General features: G+C 45.0%; 1 protein-coding gene across 1 annotated transcript in view; it reads left to right on the top strand.

Annotated features, from left to right (window-relative positions):
* The window catches only part of GRM2 (glutamate metabotropic receptor 2), a 238,903-nt gene that overhangs the window by 196,998 nt on the left and 19,561 nt on the right, over nt 1-22,344 (top strand). Inside the window, exon 4 of the mRNA XM_078662234.1 lies at nt 12,205-12,379. Within this exon, the coding sequence (XP_078518360.1) occupies nt 12,205-12,379 (175 nt within the window). The remainder of the gene's footprint in view (nt 1-12,204; nt 12,380-22,344) is intronic.

Below are 22,344 nucleotides of genomic sequence, written 5' to 3'. Positions count from 1 at the left end.
TGCCTTAAAGTTAAAGCACGGCATGGTGCGCGTTAGCAAACAACCATTTGCAATGCAATAGGTCTCGCATTTTCAAGAGTTTAGTAAATGTGAGACCGATTGCATTGCAAATGCTTGTGGTTCCCTGTTGTCCCTATTCACTTCTGTGCTTTGGCAAATATTGGACTGCTGCTTGCAGAGGAAAACACCATAAATCATCATCTGTTAGGATCTGTTCCCCTGCTGTCCATCTGCGCTCATCTGTGTTGCTTGGGGTGTCATGGGAGGTCTGTTGTTAAACGCTTAGATTCACTGTAAAGGCGGGGGCGTAATTTTCTTCCTCTCAAAAATGTATCTCAGTTTCGTGGACATTATTTTTGCAAACACCTATTGAACTTCAGCGTGCTATCCGCAGTACATTCCCAATGCAAAATAACCTGTTTACCCACTTCGGAAGAACGAAAAAATTTTTTTTTTTAACCTTCTGCGGAAACAAGAATGCATAATAAAAGGCGAGGCTGCTTCGCACTCCCCCAAGTAGGCACATATACAGCAAATTAATTCAGAAAGGGCCATATGTATCAAGCAAATTCGCATTCGCAAAGGCCGAAATTCGGCCTTTGCGAATGCGAATTTGCTACATGGTATGTATTAAGCAAAATCTGGTGAAAAATAAGGAATCGCAAAATTTGCGATTCCTTATTTTGCAATTGCATTTAAGAAATCGCAAATTTTGCGATTCCTTAAATGCAATGTATGAAGCAAAAAAAATTAGCAAAATGTCCTTAAGGAATCGCAAATTACCACCAACTTCTAGTTGCTGGTAAGTTGCGAATTCCTTGAAAAATGCACATTTTTGCATTTTTCAAAGTGCCATGTGACGCACATACATGCCCTTGGGGCATGTATGTGCGCCACATGTGCACCCATGTATATTTCAGGGGTGCAACAAGGTGTCCTTTGGACACCCCTGCACCCTTGAAATTATTCTCAATTTGCGATTAGCAAATTGCGAATCGCAAATTGAGAATAATTTCCCATTCATTCCTATGGGCCTCCTGGCCCATAGAAATGAATGGGAAAGTATTCCTTAATTGCGATTCGCAATTTGCTAATCGCAATTAAGCAATTTTAAGAAATCGCTAAAAAAATGCGATTTTGTACATACATACCCATTTGCGATTCTCAAATAGCGATTTCTTAAAAATCGCTATTTGAGAATCGCAAATGGGTATCTTGATACATATGGCCCAAAATGTTAACACTGAATGCAGCGCATGGAAAAGTGTTACCAAAGTTTAAAGAGCCACGGTTTTAGTATGCTGCCTGTTCTAATATATTTTTAAAATGCTGTAGAAGGAAGACATAAATGACCTAATGGTTGGTGTCTGATAGGATAGCAGTACGAGGATGTAGATTTCCGTATTCCACTTTATATAAACGTGATAAATAACATTCTTTCACGCAAACCAATAGCCACGGGCCACGGCTGTCGTTTATATAAAAAAAAAAAAACACTACACTGTGGAAAGCAACTGCCTTGTGATTGTCTTTTGTAAAGGGCTAAGTGCAGGCCAGGCACTTCGAAAATAGAACAGCTTAGATAATGGTTATTATCAACCAGGGCTTCACTGCTGCCCTCTGTCACTCTCAACAGGAATGCAACTGGTGTTAATTGCCACTTTTCATAAATGAGGCCCCCTGTTCCTAGAAAGAAGGAAACAAACACAGCCAGGATGCCCATGCTTGGTAACAGTGCATGGATTCCAGAAAGCCAGTGATAAAACAAAACTGCCACAATAGCAAGTCAAACTTTCCAGTGCTAGCATTTCCAACAAATGTTCCCAAAGTGCTGCACATGATGTTGTTATTTCTGACAAAAGGTTCTGCAGTGATGAACTTCGAACAACTTTCACTCATTCTCTGGAGGGTAAATTCACTGATTCTTCACAAGATCAAGGGAGGCTGCAGGCGTAGGGCAGATGGCTTCTTCTCTTCCTAGTCCCTTTGAGATTCCTAGAGACTTTGGTAGTACTTCAACAGTCGTGTCAGTGACATAAATGTCCACCATTGCCTCCACCACCAGGAAAAATATTTTTCTTTAGTATGACAGATGTTGGAGTGGCAAGGTGACACGATACTGGTCATGTAGTGCAGGTGGGTGACTTCAGGGCACTGTGAGGGATGAACATTGAGGCCTAGAGACAGTAGACATCCTGGATTGTGACCTCTTTAATATGCAACGTCATCAGGGTCACTGTTTACAGGAGAGCTTGCAGCTTCCTGAAGAAGAGGAGAACCGGAAGTGGTCTTAGATATGGGAGAGAGCTTGAAAGGTGACATATGAGGGATGTATGACGTTACAACGCATACTTTTACATCGCATGCCTTTACAAAGCGGTATTTACAACGAATACCGTTACAACGCATAGTGCTTTGGGGCGCTGGATAGTGAATAGTTTAATTTACTATTCCAACTCCAGTCCCCGTGGACACTAGGGAAGGTGTTGGACAGTAAATTAAACGTATTCCCTATCCTAGAGCGCCCCCCCAGCGCAATGCGTTGTAATGGTTTGCGTTGTAAAAGTTGCGTCGTAAAGGCACTGCGTGGTAAAAGTTGCGTTGTAAAGGATGTTTCCCCATATGAGGGATCTAAGTTGTAAAGCAAGGGGCACTGATAGAAACTGATAAAGTGGCAGAGCACTTTACAACAGAGGTATATTATAAAATCTTCAGAAAGAGAGGGGCATATGTTTACATGGGTACAGATGTAAGCATGTGGAGAATGCATAATAGCATGCAAAATATAGGGACAACACCTACACAAGAGAGAGAGTCAGCAGCGAGCTATTTACATTAAATATGTATACATGAATGGCATTGGAAGAACAAGAGAGTAAAGCTCAAAAGCACTACCTGTCCGGTCATAATTTGCGTTGTGCTGCTCGCTTAGCTGATGTTCCCTGCCACGATAGGAGTGGTGCATGCTAGTCCGGGGCCACTGATATCGATACAGATCCATAAAGCACAAACTACACATTTGTGTAGTCTGATTATTTGGTGCTACAAATTGTCATAGCAGAACCAGCCCCCACTCAGAGCCTTATTCACAGTGTCTGCTATTTGGTTACAATTAAGTTTTTAAAGCGAAAGTGAGAACAGAGAACAAGCATTTGCAATGCAATAGGTCTTGCATTTGCGAGAGTTTGAGCTATTGGCACTGTAAATGGCAATGCCTTTTATGTATGTGTTTTAAAAACTTGAAAGCAGTGAGTAAACATGCACTTTGTTCTTATAGTCCTTGCTTACGAGACGCATGGCTGGTAGGAAAAGAGGCGAAGTTACTGCCAGCCTTGCTTCTCATATGCAACGACAATAAGTACAACGTATGTGTTTACGCACTGCTTGCAGGTTTTCAAACCATATAAATAAAAGGCATTGTCATGTACAATGACAAAAGCTCACACTCTAGCAAATGCGCAACCTACTGCATTGCAAATGCTTGTTTGATTCTTTGCATCAAGGTCAGGAAAACATACCTTTTCCATCAACTGGGACTTTGTTTTAATGGCATCCTGGTGCCACGAGTAGACAGTCAGGTGACTCAACTTTGCCCAATATTGCAACTCAATGTTATACACTTGCAGTTGTAATGCCCATTTATCAATTCCTGGTATTGGGGTGGCACAGTGCCTGGAAACAGCGGGATCAGTGGCTTATGATCAGTTACTACATGGAAACAATGTCCCCGATTCGCTAGTCATTGGCTCTTTTGCTAGCTGAGTTTACTTCCTGTCTATGCCCTTGGGTGCCCCCTCTCAAATGTGATTGGTGTATATTCCTCACAGTTTTACTCTTTTAGTCCACAGGGACCTGATCACTTTATTTTCAAATTTCAAAAAATGGTTCTATTCCCAAAAGGCTGCAGAAACCGGTCAGTCACACTTTCTGGTGGTGTATTTGCCATTTTGCTGTCCTGTACCATCCTTCGTTCCGCTCTCACCCCTTGAGAAGACCCCCCTTTAGTGAGCTGTATATAATCTGTACATTATATCATGTCATGCAGACCAGCCAGTTCGTCTCGAACAACGTTTTGATAAACTTCGGTAGCCAAGAATATTCTGAAATTCAAATGTTTGTATCTTCTGGAGTCTAGATGCATCTAAAACATGGTAATATATAAACTCTGTTGAACCAATTAAGGTTTATCCAATGAGGTCTGTTTCAACTACCATCTTACCCCATTAAAGTCCATCATCAGATCATCAATGGTTGGTATTAAGTGTCTTTCTCTTTTCACGGCTTTGTTCAAAATTCTTCATATAAATACATTTGTGACCTGCTCCCAGGTGGCAAAGCATTTTCACCAGATTGACTGGTGAAGCAATGATTTTGCCAGTCCTGAAAACAACTTTCCAAACTCTTTCATTAAATACTGAATTTCACCACACTCTCATGGTCTGTTGCCAATCCTTTCCACTCTTTTACTTCAGAGTAATAGGGTCTATATGATTCTATTTTCATCAGACAGTTCATGGTAGAGGCTCAGTGTCGGCATGGCTTCTACGTTTATGTGTCGGTCACAAACTGAACACTTACACCTCTGAGTAATTTGCATGCATACCCCCGTATTCTGATCATCATCTGTGCACGTGCTGGCCAGCTCTCTCAGTCATGCATGAAAGTTGTTTAGTTATAGACTCTCCTTCTACTGTGCTTGCCGTAGGATGAACTGCAGCTAGTCCAGGTCAAATTGAGGGTTAAAGTGTTTCCAAGGCTGCCACAGATTTTTCATAGTCATTTTCACCCTTGTGCCTTATAGTTTGTATATTTCCTTTCTGCATAATAGAGGATCAATGATCATCTGACACCATTACCTAGCCTTCACATAACATCTTGAAGAAATTGTTCAGGGTTTCATTCTATAATTTCAGAAATTTTCAGCAGTCATTGATGCTGCCAGGTCACTGAAAAACAGGAGACGGCAGCGACAGATGTCCCAGGACTCACCAGTCCTGTGGCATCTAACCTGCCTTGCTTACCCCCTGATTTGAGTCTTTGTGATGAGCAACACAGCAGCCCTCAGGTATCCTCCCCTGTTCACCAGTGCTCTATTGTGAGAGCCACTGTCCCTCCCAACCAGGGGACCGTTCTCTGTGTCTGCATACCAACACATTCACGGTCAAACAATTATTCATTCATAGAGTCTTTATTTCGATCAATATAGATCATAAAAGATTACAACAATTTTGCATGATTAAAAGGTGTCGAGTTAAGAAAAATTTGGGGAATAAGTGAAAACGGTACAGGTAAACAGAGATTAAAACATTACAAAGGCAAAAAGGAACAATTGCAGTGCATTAAATTTTTTTTTAAAAATCATCAAACAATGCTTTTGTCATTATTTAGCTTAATACAACGGTTACGAGTGTACCACATAGCTGTTAAAAATTTCGCCACTCCAAACACAATAGAAGGGGATAGATCTGTCTTTAATATTCTGTAGGCTGGGAGGTAGAGCCTGAAGCCGAGGTTTTTTAAGAGGGGAACAAGCCAGTATTTCCTGGGTCTTTGATAAGCTTTGCAAAAAAATAAAATGTGCAGATCATTTTCATAAGGATGTCGGCAAGCTGTGCACTGTGTGGAGGGCTGGGACTTGCCCCAACGATCCGTAAAGGCCCCAAGGGGGAGCGTGCCGTAACGCCACTGCATGAATAATTTCCTTGTCAGGACGGGACTAATTCCATCAAAAACAGGCTCTAGGAGGTATGAGTCCTTGGACATGGTGAACAAATTAGTTAAAGACCCCTCGTGTGTACTCTCGATCGAGACAAGCAACTTTTGATCGTAGAATTCTCTCGAGAGAAGTTTGCGTGGGGTCCTGCCACAAGCATTACCCGGGTCAAGCCATAGTTCCGGCCTTCCCAGTGACTCACATGTTTGCCTGATATATCTCAGCCAAGGTATCAAGGTAGCATTTGGTAGGCGTAGGATCTCCATGAGCTCAACCCTGTAGCTCGATAGTTCAGGGGAGCTCCAAATTCTGCGCCAAAAAGTTAAAGGTTTCAGTCCCAGTTCTTCAGTAATGGGTCTAAGACCCAAATCTAATCTCAGCGGGAGGAGGGGAGTGCCAGGTGGTAGGGCTGCCAGCTGCCTTATGAAGTTGTTCTCGCTAATCGGTAGTTTCTTGGCGATTGCATGGCCCCACAGTTCTCCGCCATAGGTAACGGCCCCTCTTGCCTGCATTTTATAGATGTGAATAAGGGGACCAAATGGCTTAAAAGTCGACCTACTTGCCATCCTACACATGCCACCCGATAGCTGGACCAGTTTCACGATGGCCTTGGTGCAGTGTGAGTCCCAAGTCATATTCTGGTTGATGGTTAGCCCCAGGTATTCAAAGGTGAGAACCCTCTCTAATCTCAACGGCCCTATGGTAGGGTTTGGGCGAGTTGAGGAGGGAGGGTTGAAGATCATAAATTTTGTTTTCATGGCATTGATCTCCAACCCTCGCTCCACACTAAAGGTCGAAAACCCGTCCAAAACCCGTTGTATACCCATGGGAGACTTAGATAGCAGCAGGGTGTCGTCCGCAAACATGATAGCGGGCACCCTGCTGCCATTAAGCTTGGGAGCGTCGATATCAGCCAACCTATTCAAGTGGTCGATCACCCCGTTGACAAAGAGGCAGAACAGGGTCAGAGCTAGCACACAGCCCTGTCTTACCCCCCTGCCAACGGGGAAGCTACCCGAGAGTGCCCCACTTCTGCCACACCTAACCCGGGCGAAATTCCCCTGATGTAGTCTCATCAAAATTGGCAAAATATCCGCTGGGATCCCTAACTCCGCCAGAACAATCCACAGTCTATCTCTCGGCACTAAATCGAAGGCTGCTCGCAAGTCCACGAAAACCGTGTACAAGCTGCCGCCCTCGATTGTCACAGTCTTCCAGAACAAAAGGTTCAAACGAAAGATCTGGTCCGTTGTAGAAACCCCTCTTCTGAACCCGGCCTGGTAGGGACTTAGAATGGCAAGTTCCTCTATCCAGTTTTGGAGGCGATCAAGTATCAGCCTACCAAAGATTTTCTGAGTTACATCAATAAGGCTGATAGGCCGGTAGTTGGCTGGGAGCAGAGGTGACCCCTTCTTGTAAATAGGGACAATCTCTGCGCCCAGCCAAGTACCCGGTATATCCATACCCCTTAAAACAGCGTTAAATACCGTCATTAAGTATGGTGCCCATACGTCGGGCTCCTGTTTGAATAGGTCACCCGGTAAGCCATCCAAACCAGGCACTTTGCCAGGTATCAGCCCTGCGATGGCTATTCGCACCTCCTTTTCGGTAAAGAGGTCCCCCTCTAGTTCCGTGCTAATGATCAGTGAGGGTTTGGTAAGGGCACCATCGTCAACCCCGTAGAGAGACTGAAAGTGATCTTGCCAAACCTTAGGCGAAATGTTGGGTTCGATTGCCGAGGCTAGCTCCTCAGACCCCGTATTTACAATGCGCCAGAATTTACGTGAGTCCCTACAAGATAATGAAATTGTGAGATTTTCCCATTTCTCCTGCTCCCATTCACTTTTAGCATGTGAAATCAGGGACTTATAAGCCCTTCTCCTGTCCCTGATCACGGATCTGTCTCTGCCTTCCTTGATCGAGGTCAGCAGGTCAGATTTAGCCTTATGGCATGCAGCATTATACCAAGCGGAGCGGGTATGGTGACCACCACCACTCTTCCCTGTCGAAAAGAAGACATCAGCCACAGACTTAACCATGTCCTCGTGCATCAGCCACAGCTGCTCGTTGATACCCGATATGCTAGGTTGCTCCATTAGTGTACAAACCTTTTCAAGTGTGGGAATAACCCGGGCATAAAGCCCTGATACCTTCTCTGGATTGGAGGCAAGCTTCTCCCACCTAATTCTCCGTCTGTTATTCGTCAGTGCTAACCCATTTCCAGGGACGTCCATCGCCTGCCCTCTATCATCAATGCCTGGATGGGCATATTCCAGTTCCAATGCGTTGTGGTCACTATCCTCCCTAGGTATCACCCGGAAGTCTTTGATATGGGACCACAACGAAATTGGAACTAGAATATAGTCTAATCTCGACTCCCTGCCTATTCTATTGTAAGTACATTTGGGAGGGATGTCAGAATTGGTGCGTCTGTTACAGGCCCGCACACCGTGTTTGAGAGTCAGACCAGTGATTTGGAAGACCAACGGAGTCCAGGCTCTGGGAGCAGGTGCTGCCGTTGGAGGTACGGACCATAGTGCATCCTCCTCTTGGGAAAGTCCATCCACTAAGCCCAGGAGGGGTTCAAAGTGGCAGTTTAGATCCCCTCCAATCAAGAAGGGAGTGCCCTGGGAAATATCACTAAGGGCGACCGAGAGGTCATCGATGGTACGTGACTCCTGTGTGATGCCAACCGGCCTAGAATAGACATTTAACACCACAAGTCTACTCGAATTCGGCCACTCTAGCAAGAGACCAAGAATGTCCTCTGTGCCTAGTGAAAGCACGGCAACCGTGCATCCCAGATCAGCCGCCACCCAGATCACAAGGCCGCCTGAAGGGCGCCCCTACCCCCCCCACTTTGCGGGGACTGAATGATGCAAAACCTGTGCGGGAGACTTCCTCTCTCGCCCAGGTTTCTTGGAACATGCATATGTCCCTACCCTCAATAAATGAGCTCCACTCCGGAGAATTAATTTTATTCCCCAGGCCAGCCACATTCCAAGATAGTATGTTTAGGATGGGCGGTCTGGGGTTCGGGGTCAGAAGGGGAGGAGTGACCATGTCTGAGGGGTTCGTTACAGGCGTGTTACTAGAGAGACTTTCCCCTTGTTCGTGTATAGTTTCACTCAAACTGGGGATGGTCCCGGCTATATCTGTGTGAACCTCACTGGTGGAATGTTGCACCTCGCTATGAGCTGACCCACGGGAAATATTAGAGCAAAATTTAGAGGTAGTGGCTCCCCTTTCCTTAATGCCCCTGGGTCGCTCTGCTGCCTCCCCCCTCATGGTCCCACTCTGTCAGTCGACTAAATCCAAAGTACTATACCTATTAAAGGTTGGGTTGTGGACCGGATAGTGGGAAACAGGACAAAATGTGGCTCCTCTCCCTCTGTCACCTCAGCTTCCCTGCCTCCTATGCATAGTCTCCCATCGCTCCTCATCTCTCACATGGGTCGCTGGTGAGTAGAAGAAAGATAGAGGTAGGGACTGAATAGATGTCCCAAAGTCAGGGTAGGACCATCTGCAGATATGTGCAACGGTCGAGGGGTCCCTGAAATTAATTAGGACACAATCCCCATTGATCGATTTTCGTGTGTTGCCTAACCATGGGACTCTCCTCACCATAAGGACATCACTCGTTATTCCCTGGGGGAGGGTCCTATTGATGGAAAGCCAACTGACCACCTTATTTTTGAGAGCCATAACATGTTCTTTTGAGGATGGTTTTAACTCTGGAACCCCCGCTAAGATAACTGTGTATGGACTCGCCTCCGGCGGTAAATTTACTACCCTGAATTTTATATTAATGCCCTGGTCTCCCTGTGCAACTACAGCTGGCCTTTCAGAGGGACATGAAGATGTGACACAGTCGGACAACTGGGATGACACTATATGTGGCGTGGGCTGTTGAGATTGTGAGGGCTTGGAGGCCGGAGCCACCTCCTTCACCACCTCCTTTGCTAGTGGTGTGGATACAGGCTTCTTATTCCTAGGCCCCCCGCCTTTGGCAACAATACTATCTTTTTTGGCGGTGTCTGCTATTAGGATCGTAACTTTTTCAATTGACACTAATCTGGCTTCAATCTTAGTTAGACGCGATTCCAAGGGGCTTAATAATGACTTCAGAAGAGCGCCGATGTCAGAGAGGGTGATGTCTTCGTCACATGAGGTTACATTACAGCTAGGTGTCTGAAGTGGTGTTTGAGGGAGGGGATTTGGTGGGGGTAAAGGCGTCTTTCTTCTCAGTGGTGTATGTCCCTTGCTACCAATTCCCGGCTTGTTTCCCTCCGTTGATGGGTTTTGCTTTGCTACCTTAGCCTTACGTCCCCCTGGGTTTTGCGGCCCTCTTTTCCTTTTTGGATTGGCTCCTTCTCTTTCCCCCTGCGTAGGGCAGCTAACTTTGTCAGTAGTGTCATCCGTGTTAGCCAAACTGACAATAACATTAATAGGGGGAGGAGGGGGCTGGGGTAGGGGTAATAAGTTTAACTATACAGGGGCACTAGAGTCAATATCGTTGGTTAATAGGGTGGAAATGGTTGCGTCAGGTGTATCTAACACGCCACTAGCTCCAATCTCCCCGGTGTCAGACTCTATACGATCCAGTCTCTTTTCCGGGGTCCTGGCCTGCGCTATTGTGCCCATGGATGATCGCCTCACCCAATATATTTCTTGCGATATTCGCCTTTCCAGAATCGTGATTTCATCTATGAGGAGAGACCCCGCCTTTGCAAAATAGGTGTCCAAAGTACCTTTTGAGGTTCCAGCAGCTAGCGTGCTCTTACTCCTTGTCTCTCTCATGGCCATAGTTTCAAAGTTAGGTGAGTGGCAAAGATGATTTGAAGAAGTGCAAAGGAGGTGGCCCGGTCCCGGTCTCTGCCGTTCTCGAACGGCCTCAAACGGCCCGCCCTTTGCCCGGGCTTCGCACGGGCGCATCGCGCGAGGCGCGTAGGTAGATTAATTAAATAGTAGGAGGAGTAGAGGGGAAGCGGGAAGATTCCCAGGTGCGCTGGATCACCTTCGCGCACTGCCGCCTGGGACTCGCAGTCCCGCTCCCTCAGTTCACGCTGGAAGCAGCCCACCTTCGTTGGTTAGAAGTCACCAGTAATCCGGGCAGAGTTTCCTCAGGTCTCCAAGTTGCCGTACGATTCAAAATGCGCCCAAGAACGGCTGCGAGCGACCCCCGCGGAGCGGGGGCCGCAAGCCGTGATATGCTGCCAGGGGGGAGGGGGGCGGGAAGAGTCCCAGGTGCGCTGGATCACCTTCGCGCACTGCCGCCTGGGACTCGCAGTTCCGCTCCCTCAGTTCACGCTGGAAGCAGCCCACCTTCGTTGGTTAGAAGTCACCAGTAATCCGGGCAGAGTTCCCTCAGGTCTCCAAGTCGCCGTACGATTCAAAATGCGCCCAAGAACGGCTGCGAGCGGCGCCCGCGGAGCGGGGGCCGCGAGCCGTGATATGCTGCCAGGGGGGCTGGAAGAGTCCCAGGTGCGCTGGATCACCTTCGCGCACTGCCGCCTGGGACTCGCAGTCCCGCTCCCTCAGTTCACGCTGGAAGCAGCCCACCTTCGTTGGTTAGAAGTCACCAGTAATCCGGGCAGAGTTCCCTCAGGTCTCCAAGTCGCCGTACGATTCAAAATGCGCCCAAGAACAAAATCACTGGGGACAAGCAAAGCCCAGTCCAGCTGTTGATGTGGATGTATGTAAACATCTGACGTGTGACATCAGATGTTAGTATAAAGCAATAGACATAAGATCAGTCTCTGTAGGGCAGTCAACTCACCCAGTGACTCCTATCCACTGTAACTAAGGCTGCTGGGTGCACAAACACCAAAGTAGGGCTAGAGGGCATGTGGGAGAGTGTAAACATACCATGACTTTAAGACACACAAAGGCTGTTGGGAGATATGTGGAGGGATGTGTGACTGAGACACAAAGGGGCATATTATCAAGAAGTCGCGTTAAAATTATCGCCGCTAAAGCAGCGATAATGGGCTTGATAATATGCCCTTGTGAATTCACCTAGAAGCCCATGTTCTGGTGTGAACATGGGCTTCTATTGGAATTCTCAAGGTCATATTATCATGCCCATTATCGAAGCTTTAGCAGCAGTTTCCTGCCGCCAAGGCGGCGATAATTTTAATGCCATTCTTGATAATATGCCCCAAAGTTAGTAGGACTCACAAATTGTAGCTCAAGAGAGATGCATGTACGGGAATGAGAATCTACCCGTTTTAGCAAGTTTGTTTTCCAAACATTCAGGAGTTTTGAAAATAAATACAAAGAGCACAGTTTAATGTACTTTTCTCATTGATTGTAGAATTTGTCTAAGAACCATCAATTACCATCAATATTATTTACCTGTTTTGCTACTGAATTTTGGACCTATTTCCATCCTGTTTGGAGCTATCTCTTTGGGTTGGGTGTATTGTGGTTCTCTGGTAAAGTGAAAAGAGTGGTGCATCATAACCAAATTCTTTTTCTTCGCTTCACAGGTCCAGATGACCACCATGTGCATCTCCATCAGTCTGAGCGGCTCTGTTGTGCTTGGCTGTCTTTTTACCCCCAAACTGCACATCATCCTTTTCCAGCCCCAGAAGAACACTGCCAGCCACCGCAGCACCACAAGTCGCTTCAGCGTCACTGCCGCAGGATCTGCCTGCTCCCAAGGTGAGTCCTGCAGTATATGAGAGAGAGAGAGCCCATGGCCCTAGCCTGTGTTTTATGTCCATGAATAACCCATGTTTGGCCACAGCTTACATATATTCAACCATCAATGACAGCAGTTCAGCCATGTTTTTGATCATACATTTGACCGGGACAGAGTCTGCGAATCCTCAACTAGTTTTCAAACTAATACTGTCCTGCTGAAACATTCTTCCTCTCTGTCCCTACCTGACACATTCTGTTGCAGGATGTAATGCTGGAGCAGTTACAGTATGCTAGAGTCCTGGTCCTCCTTCCTCTTTTGGCCCCTGAGCATGTTTTCCTCTTTACTGAACACGTTAAACTAAAATTGGTTCTGCTGCAGCCCCAAGGGCCATGTTACTATCATCAGCTCACAGCTTCTGCCTTTGTAACCCAATATGTGCCGACAGCGGTGCTGACTTGTTCCTTCTGTTAAATCCTGAGGGGTGTATCATCAAGGGCTGGCGATAGAATTATCGCTGCTTTAGCGCCCGTTTGGGTAAAAAAGCAGCGATAATGTTATCACATTATTAACAAGGACACGCTAGCGCATGTTTCCTTGATTTAGCTCCCGTTTTTGTCACGACTCGCATTGCATCGATAATGAGATGCAAAGTATGCGTGGCTGTCAAAACAATACAGGAAAATATCGCGAGGGCAGCTTTGCGATATTAACGAGGCGTAGCGATACTCATAATTGCGCTAACTCTGCCTTAACACAGAAACTTAACGTCTGCTAAATTCCTGACTAAGGCATACCTAACATGGGAGGTGAATTGTGGAGTGAAGGCCACGGGGCCTTATCACCAATCTTATCGCCGTTTTAAAAGGGACATCGCTGTTTTTTCAGTAATGTTTGGCCATTTTCCCACTATCGCTAGAATATTTATCGCCATAGCGCGAAGCGTTGATAATACAGAGCTAGCTTGGCGATATATTCCCGCGATAGCCAGCGATAATAATAAGCGCGCTAAGCGATAATTATTGCTGGAGCTTGATAATATGCCCCTGAATGTTTACTACACCCCTACTAAAATAATACTCTATGTTTAATGTAGATTATTACTAGGCTATTCTGTTTTCAGTGGTTATTGTTTGTGGATTTCAGTGGTGTTTTCTCACTGCTTTCCAAACTTTTTGAAATCATTGCTTACCCTTGTTTATTCACCTGCCTAACCCCAAAGACAGACAAATAGACAGCTGTGTTTTTCCAGTGTTTCCAAAATAAGTTGCTTTTATGAAGTGGTTGTTTAAAGCATATATTTAATTTAAATGGCAAGTAATGCAAGGTATGAAGCATCTTCTCATTGGCAGCACATCCAATTGATTGATGTTATACAGTTTTCAGCATAGAAAGTCTGTGCATTGTACTCTCACTCACATCTCATGAACCTCTCTCATGTCATGTTACCTCTCACACTTACTCTGTCAGCACTGTCTGGTTTGGTTTACAGAACTATTAATGGATTAGAAAAGCAAGAGTGCTATAGTCAAATGTTTTAATAAACCAATTCCTGGGCATGACTGGGGGGGGACGTGAGGGGGTCATTCACTTACCCCTTACTGACTATGATGACATTGTAGATGTAGTCAACCCTACCCACAGCATAGTACCTTGTGAAACCTATAAACTTTCGAAAGACACCTGATTAATTTGTTAGCCCTGCATTCTAATGCACCTGGAACTTGATGCTTTAAACATGGTTCCTACTGTTTTTCTGCAGTTTCCTTACTACATTAAGGAGATGCTCCTGTTGTGTGGACTTTCATAGCTGCTAAGTGTCCCCATGGAAAATGTCTCACTTTACGTCAGGCCTGGCCTTGTAACCAACATCACATTGTATTCTGGGGTTTGAAGGATTGATTTTAACATTGTAAATATGGGTTAAAAAACCCGAGCTGTACAGTGCATTTAGGTAAAAATTCAAGCTTAGCTGAAAGTATCACACATAACAATGGGACACCTGGGGCAATGAATGTTGTTATATGTGGAAAGTCATCATATTTTCACCACTATCCCATGTGTATGGTGACAGCACTCTTTCACAAGAACCGGTCACTTTATCTTGCATTGAGTCTTTTAAAGCATGGGGTGTTTGGCAGGTGACTTGCTATCAATACTGACTTGTTAACAAAGGGTACTGATGTATCAAAGGAGGTTTCCCCATTCTGTGTCTGTGGGTAAATGGGATTGTACATACTGGCCAAGATTCTTATGAGCCAGCCATTTCTTGAAAGAATTAAACATTGCCAAAAATCAAGTATGGTTTTAATATTCTCAGATTCTCTGCAGTGTATAAAATAGTTAGATCAGACATAAAACATGCTTTTAAACCCTACACCTTTAAATCAAGCACCCAAAACTGGAGGAAACAAATGGAAGAGGAAACAATATTGTAGTTACATCCCTAAACAACAAAACTCTGGCAAAATAATCGTAGTCTTTCTTGCTGCTACCTCGAGTAACATAGTTTTGTTGTCTTGGCCCCTTCAGAAAGACATAACATTTACTCCTCTCTCTCACTTTCCTTTTCTTGAATGGGATTTTAGTTTGTGGTTGTGCAGATGTTTACCAGTGTTTATATGTTTACACTGATGAGGGCTGTTTCCTGTTCACTGGGGTTTTATCAGTTATTATAGGTTTAAGCCGACAACAGGATAGCCTAATTATTACTTATGTATTATTATTGTTTGATAGAGTGTGGAAAAAGCCCCTGATATCATAGGGGACACCAGGAGGATAATGATGAACTGGTTAACCCTAAAAAGAGAGCAACATAGAAACAGACAGGATAGTACAGAATATTCTACCATTCACCAGCTGTAACTTCAGACTATGATTCTCCTACAGGATACTGGAAGGGAGACATCTAGTGGTGGCTGGCATGTACATCCTCCTCCCTCGGGTGTATCCTCCGGAACCAGGAAACTGCACTACCCAATCCTGGTGCTGTTCTCATAGCATTAGAGCAGCACCAGGATTGGAGGGAGCAGCCTCACTCAGAACTCTCAGGAGCACTGGAGGCCTGTGCTTTCTCTAACCCAGCTGTCTGAGACAGCTAGGTCAGAGAAGTTTAAAATGCGCATGTCTAACTGGCCAGCGCAAGACAGCGGGCCAAAGAGACATGCACATTTTAAAGCACACAGCTCCCTGCCGCTGCCACGTGGCAGCACTGGCCCCACCCAGTCCTGACATTTATTTCGGGCGGGTTGCTGTAAAATAAAATGGTAGTAAATATACTTTATTTCCATTTTATTTTTCAGCTCTGGGGCTTGTGGGGCGACACTCCTCCTCTCAAATTGAGGAGCCGCCACTGGAGACATCACTACAGCGCACATGTTCCACAGCTTAGACAAAAAGGGTAATTGGCTGTTCTAGACAGGAGCACAGCATGACCATTCTAAACAAACATGTTTTGATGTAGAGTTAGCACATGCCGAAGCCACTCAAGAGCATTAACACATGCACAGACCATACCAAAAAAATGCAATGCATCAAGACCAAGATCAATGTTCAGAAATGTACGTTCACTAATGTTCAAATGATATTTATCTTCCAGAGCCAATACCTAACTAAGGGCCAGATGTAGGTAAATTTTATTTTACCACCTCTTAAATACCGCATCATACCGACTCGGTATTTAAGAAGTGGTAAAATAAAAGTACCGAGATGTAGGTAAATACAGATGTGCATTTACCGATTCGGAAACAATCGGTATTTACCGATGCGGTAAATACCGACCGGTAAATGCCCATGCATTCCTATGGGCTTTGAAGCCCATAGGAATGATTGGGCATTTACCGGTCGGTATTTACCGCATCGGTAAATACCGATTGACACAAGGGTGCAGGGGGTGTCACTTTGACACCCTCTGGCACCCCCAAAAGAGGCTCAGGTGCCATGTGGCAGGCATACCTGCCCTAAGGGCAGGTCTGCCTGTCATATGGCATAGGTGTGCATGCACACATGTGCAAGCACACCAGAATCGGTATTTTACCATCAAATAGTATTTGATGGTAAAATACCGATTTTTTAATGCTTGTGGGACTCAGAAGAGTCCCACCTACATATCAATTTTCCCTATTCCGTAAAAATACCGACTCGGTATTTTACATAATCGGTAAATTTACCTATCGGTAAATTTACAGAGTCTGTAAAATACCGTGGAGAAGTGTGGCTCAGGGGTTAGAGGTGGCAGACCCGGAATCTGAGATCGGTCCTGGACCAGGGTTCAATTCCCCGCCCCGGCGGGTCTTGGGCTAAAAATTCCACGGACTCGACAATTCTCGCCCTGGTGCCTCCTCGACTCACGGGTTCACACTCTGCGACTCTGGGCAACAGCTTGCTTAATCTCCACAACGGCCCCTCGCGGCGGGATGCCTGACTTTCACCTTGTGGATACCCTGCTATCTCACAGGGGAATATCAGGAAGGGTTCCCTAAGCAAGCGCCGGGAAACCCACTGCGGGTAGCTGTGCGCTATATAAGCTCAACTACATTTACATTTACATACATACCTGCCCTAAGGGCAGGTCTGCCTGTCATATGGCATAGGTGTGCATGCACACATGTGCAAGCACACCAGAATCGGTATTTTACCATCAAATAGTATTTGATGGTAAAATACCGATTTTTTAATGCTTGTGGGACTCAGAAGAGTCCCACCTACATATCAATTTTCCCTATTCCGTAAAAATACCGACTCGGTATTTTACATAATCGGTAAATTTACCTATCGGTAAATTTACCGAGTCTGTAAAATACAGGGCCCTACATCTCAAATTGCATTTACCGGTCGGTAACGGCCGAATTCGGCCGTTACCGACCGGTAAATGCCTACCTACATCTGGCCCTAAATGTCTTCCAGTTTAGAATAACTAAGATCTAATACATTGTGTGACTGTGCAGTTTCAAATTTCATGTAGGAGACACTATGAGTTCCACTGTATTAATGATTTTTTTATATAGTACAATTTTTTATACTATGCTTCTTACTGTGTCTTTATCAGAATTGCCTTCTGTCTCTCTGCTTGTGTTTTCATGAATATGTTATGCTTGACAAAGCTACAGCAGGGACTTTGGGCCATATTCTGCACTGTCAGCCAATACTTGTGCAACAATTATATAATGTTTTGTAAGAAATGGGGTCTCTATTTGGCAGTGATTTGCACCCTGTCCAAGTAGGGAGCCACACTGTAGTAGGGTAAGTGTAGTACACACCAGGTTTATCTGTGCTCACCCTCTGGTAGCTTGACTAAGAGCAATCAGGCTAAACTAAAGAGGCAATGTTTAAAGTATTTGTACACACACACATGCAGTAACACAGTGAAAACACCACAAAAGTACTCCACACCAGTTTCGAAAAATAGCCAATATGTATCTGAGTAAAACAATACCAAAACGACAAAGATCCAACATATACAAGTCAATATATGATTTTTTCAAGATTAAATAAAGCTATAACGCTTAAAAACACAAAGCTCCAGCTGGAGCTATCTCGACATGCTTGAAGGAGTCGAATCCACAAGTTCAGGCCGATGGCGATGGAGCTCAGGTCGGGTACTGAGTCGCACAGACCCCGGTTACAGTACCTTGGAGACGTTGAGAATCAAAGATGATTTGAGGCGCTATGGAGGTGAGGCATAACAAAGGCAGTTGCGGCATCAGTTCCTTACTGCTATGCAGGTTGTTTGGCACGTCGATGGTCTGGGAAGGTGCGTTGCACAACAGAGGTGAGTCGCCACTGAAGCAGGTGAGGCATCAGTTCCTGGAGGTGGTGCAGTCGTTAAACCGCTGGTGCCCAGGAGCGATGTGAGGCGCAGGGGAGGGGATGCAGCAGTTGTGGCGTCGGTTCCACTTGCGGTGTGGTGTCAATGAAGAGTCTGGGGTCAAGCCGTGAAAAATCGACTGCACGGCATTGATGTCACACCGTGGGGTCATAGATGCTGTGGCGGAGCAGGTGCCATGAACTTTGGTGACGCAGTACTTGAGACTCACGCGCTGGTGGTTCTTCAGAGGCGCTGCAGTGGAGCTTGTGTTGTAAGTCACGTCATTGTGCTGAGCTGAGACCACGGCTTCGGTACAGGCAGTGGCATTGGTTCTAAAATCATGCTCGCAGTCCATGTGTTGATTTCTTCTTTTTAGCACACAATCTCACTTCCAAAGGCCCAGGAACTGAATTTGGCACCCTTTGGCAGAGAAGGGCTCTCAGCAGAGGAACTTTGATGGCCCTGGGACTTCCAACAGGAGGCAAGCTTAACTCAAGACCTTGGCGAAGCTTTAGACAGCAGAATGCAAAGAACAAATTCCAGTCCTCGAACTCCCCAGCAAGAAGCAGAAGACAGCAAAGTGGTAGTCCCTCTAGGCAGTACAATAGCTCTCTTCTTCCTGGCAGAATGCCCTCAGTACAGAGGTGTCCTGCGTATATGATGTCAGAGGTTCAATACTTCTACCCACATTGGCCTTTGAAGTAGAGAGACTTCAAAAAAAGGTCTTTGTAGTGCACAAGTCTCTGTCCTTTGTGGCCCTGGCTCCAGATACACTACATGGGGGTATGGAGCTCTTTGTGTGGGCACGGCACAGCCCTATTCAGGTTCAAGTGTCAACTTCTCCCACCACTCTAGCTCAAGAGGACCAATCGGCCTGATGATGGGCTGTCAGGATATGCAGGGCATACCTCAGCTTCCTTTGTGTGTGACTGTCTAGATTGAATTCACAAATCCCAGCTGTCACACTGACCCAGACGTGTATTCTAGGGAAAGGAAGAGGCACAGAACGGTTAAAGTAAGAAAATGTAAACTTTATAAAAGTGGCATTTTCAGACCCGCAATTTAAAAAAGAACTTCACTAAAAGATGTGTTTTTAAATTGTGAGTCCAAAGACAAGAAACTCTAGTGTTCTATCCGCTCACAATTGGAAGGGACACCTGTAAAATGTTACATGGCAGCTCCAATTCTAACCTATGGGAGAGATTGGCCTTACTGTAGTGAAAAACAAATGTAGCAGTTTTTCACTACCAGGACATATAAAACAAAGCACATGTCTTACTTTTTAAATACACTGCACCCTGCCCATGGGGCTACCTTGGGCTTACCTTAGGTGAGCCTTACATGTAGTAAAAGGGAATGTTTGGGCCTGGCTATTAGGTGAACTTGTCAGGTCGACATGTCAGTTTAAAACTGCCCACACAGGCTCATTGCCTATCATGGACAAACCAACTATACTATATTTTAGAGGAGAGAGCATATACAGTTGAGCACTGATTAGCAGTGATAAAGTGCCCAGAGTCCTAAAGGCAACAAAAAGACGATCAGAAAAACAGGCAGAGGAAGGCAAAAAGTTTAGGGCTAACCCTGCAAAAAGGGCCAGGTCCAACATGTAGTATAATGACACATCTTTATTGCTCTTGGAAAAACACTGTCAAAGAGGGAAATCAACCACAACCAGACATAGGGAGAGGTAGAGAAAAAAGAAGAAAGGAGGCTGATGGGTGGGTGGACTTCACCATCTACCGGACTAAACAAACAGAGCTCATTGGAACACCAACAATTAACATGAGACCGAATAGGTATAGCTCAAAAATGAAGAGGAAAAAAGGACATTTTTGCACGGGCACAAAGCAGAATTGAGGGCTGAACTATAATGAAGGCAAGTTAAATAAACCCATTGGGAGTAAAAGTACCCAGATGGGTGGCGTCACAAGCAATAGGACCAGAACTGCATATTCTGAACATCAGGTTTCCCTAAATAAGAATTAGTAGGCCATAGGAAGTTATAGAGACCATAAAGAAAAATATTAAGAAAAATATGAAGGTGAACGAAATTTGGATGAATAGCAAACCAATAAATGGACTGAAGCTGGCAAAGACAGTCTGATTCAAAGATCATACCAAGAAAAGAGGAAAACAATGTATTGGTTACGTGCAATCAAACCAACACAAAAGGATTTGTGGAAGAAGCTAGAATGAGAAGGTGGTAGAGCCGAAACACGAACCTTTAATATGATATGACTCAGCTGCTTTAACGTTTTGCAAAAGGTATACGATATACATTTCTGAAACACTGAAAGAGAAAAATAAGGGATAAAGTAAGCCAATGGTATCAAGCAATGTCTTCATCCATGTATTTACACTGAATCAACATGCCAAACACGCACATCCAAAATGTGTGTTACTTTTAATTAGCAGGATACACCAACAATACAACCTATATTCAAAATTAAAAGGCACTAGTTTTCAGCATCAGGTGTACTGTGAAATCTTCTTCCTTATTTTAACCACTACTCCTTTCAATGTCTTGAAAATACATTCACATGTCTTTCTCCCTCTCTGACCTGAACTCGAAAGGCACCAAGCAATCTGGTTCTCTGTATCTCATAAAACTAAGTATAAGTTCCAATTCGTGGTGTGCGAAGGAATCCTTGACCTCATGCCCCCCTCTCACTCTGTTTGTAGATCATCTCCATCAAGTCACCTAGCTGCAGTCATGCAACACAAATGCATCAGCACCTCATCACTGCTCACTCCCATGCACCTCCTCAACATTAAAATCATTTCACCCTTAGCAAAAAGGAACCACTCTTCCTTATTCTAAGATCTTCCACCTCAGTAAGGGGCATATTATCAAGCAGGGCGATAGGCAATTATCGCTGCTTTAGCGGCCGTTTTCGGCCGCTAAGCAGCGATAATTCTATTGCCCTATTAGCAAGCTGTTGCTAACTGATGTTAGCGACAGCTTTTAGGCGATAGCGAGCGGTTTGGGGCCCGCTTTGCATGTCAGCGATGTTTATCGCTAATGACATGCAAAGTGGGCGTACCCAACCAGTTAGCGACTGAAAGCAGTCGCTAACGTCGCTATCGCCTATTAGCAAGACAGGAGTAGCGATGGAAATAATATCTACAAATGCTAACACCTGCCCAGACCAGTTCTTAGCCATGTTATCCATTGGGAGGTGGATAACATGGCTAAGAGCATTTCGTCGCTAATGCTTGAATATCGCTTTATTCTCAGCGATATTCACGCATTTCGCCGCTATCGCTGGATATTTTAGCACAATGGAGAAAAACGTTGCTAATAGCATGTTTTCTCCGCTAACATATCCAGCGATAGGCAGCGATAAAAAAAATCGTCGCTAAGCCTATTTAGCGATAAATATCGCTACTTGTTGGTAATATGCCCCTAAGTATCTTAAAAAAATTCATCAAACTCAACTTCAATTAACATTGTGCTATCTCTACCACTCCCCACAATAACATCACATTCACTGAATACATTGCACCCTGGATTCTAATGTCTTTCAACCTTCAATAATGTTAATATTAGCTGTTTTAATCATCCTGGTATAGCTCTTCCTTCACTTTCTCACACACACCGGTTTTCTGTAACAATCCATCACCGGGTTCCATGTATAATTTGATTTTAACGTTGAATAGAATTTCTGTTTCCAGTGTTAAGAAAAATTATAACTATAGGTCTATATAACAGTAAGCTGTAGCAAACACTGAAAAATGCAGACAGAATAGAACATTTGCTTGATAAACAGATAGCTGTGAAAGAAGCAACTGTATTACATTTCAGATTAATTAAACAGATAGGCACATAAGATATAGGACAAAGCACCCCCCTGCCACACAGTATACGGATTTGGCAAGTCACCAAGGAGTTCCATGACCATGCAGAGGAATGAGGCCAAAGGCCATTCCTTTATAAGGTCATGAAACTCCAAGATCACTTGCAATATCCTTTTAACATATCTCAGGGCATATTTTATTCAATGTGGCACATGGTCACGCCATCTCTCTACCCAGGCCCGGACTGGCTGTTGCGGGCACCGGGCAATCCCCGGGGCGCCGCATGGGTGGGGTGCCGGTTTGGGGCCCGTGGGGGCCGTTTTTGTTACAGGGCCGAACAAAATCGGCTGAAAACCGGCCCTGGCAACGAGCTCAGCC

The sequence above is a fragment of the Lissotriton helveticus genome, chromosome 9 (assembly GCF_964261635.1).
Source record: "Lissotriton helveticus chromosome 9, aLisHel1.1, whole genome shotgun sequence".
NCBI lineage: Eukaryota > Metazoa > Chordata > Amphibia > Caudata > Salamandridae > Lissotriton > Lissotriton helveticus.
This window is presented reverse-complemented; position numbering and strand designations above follow the sequence as displayed.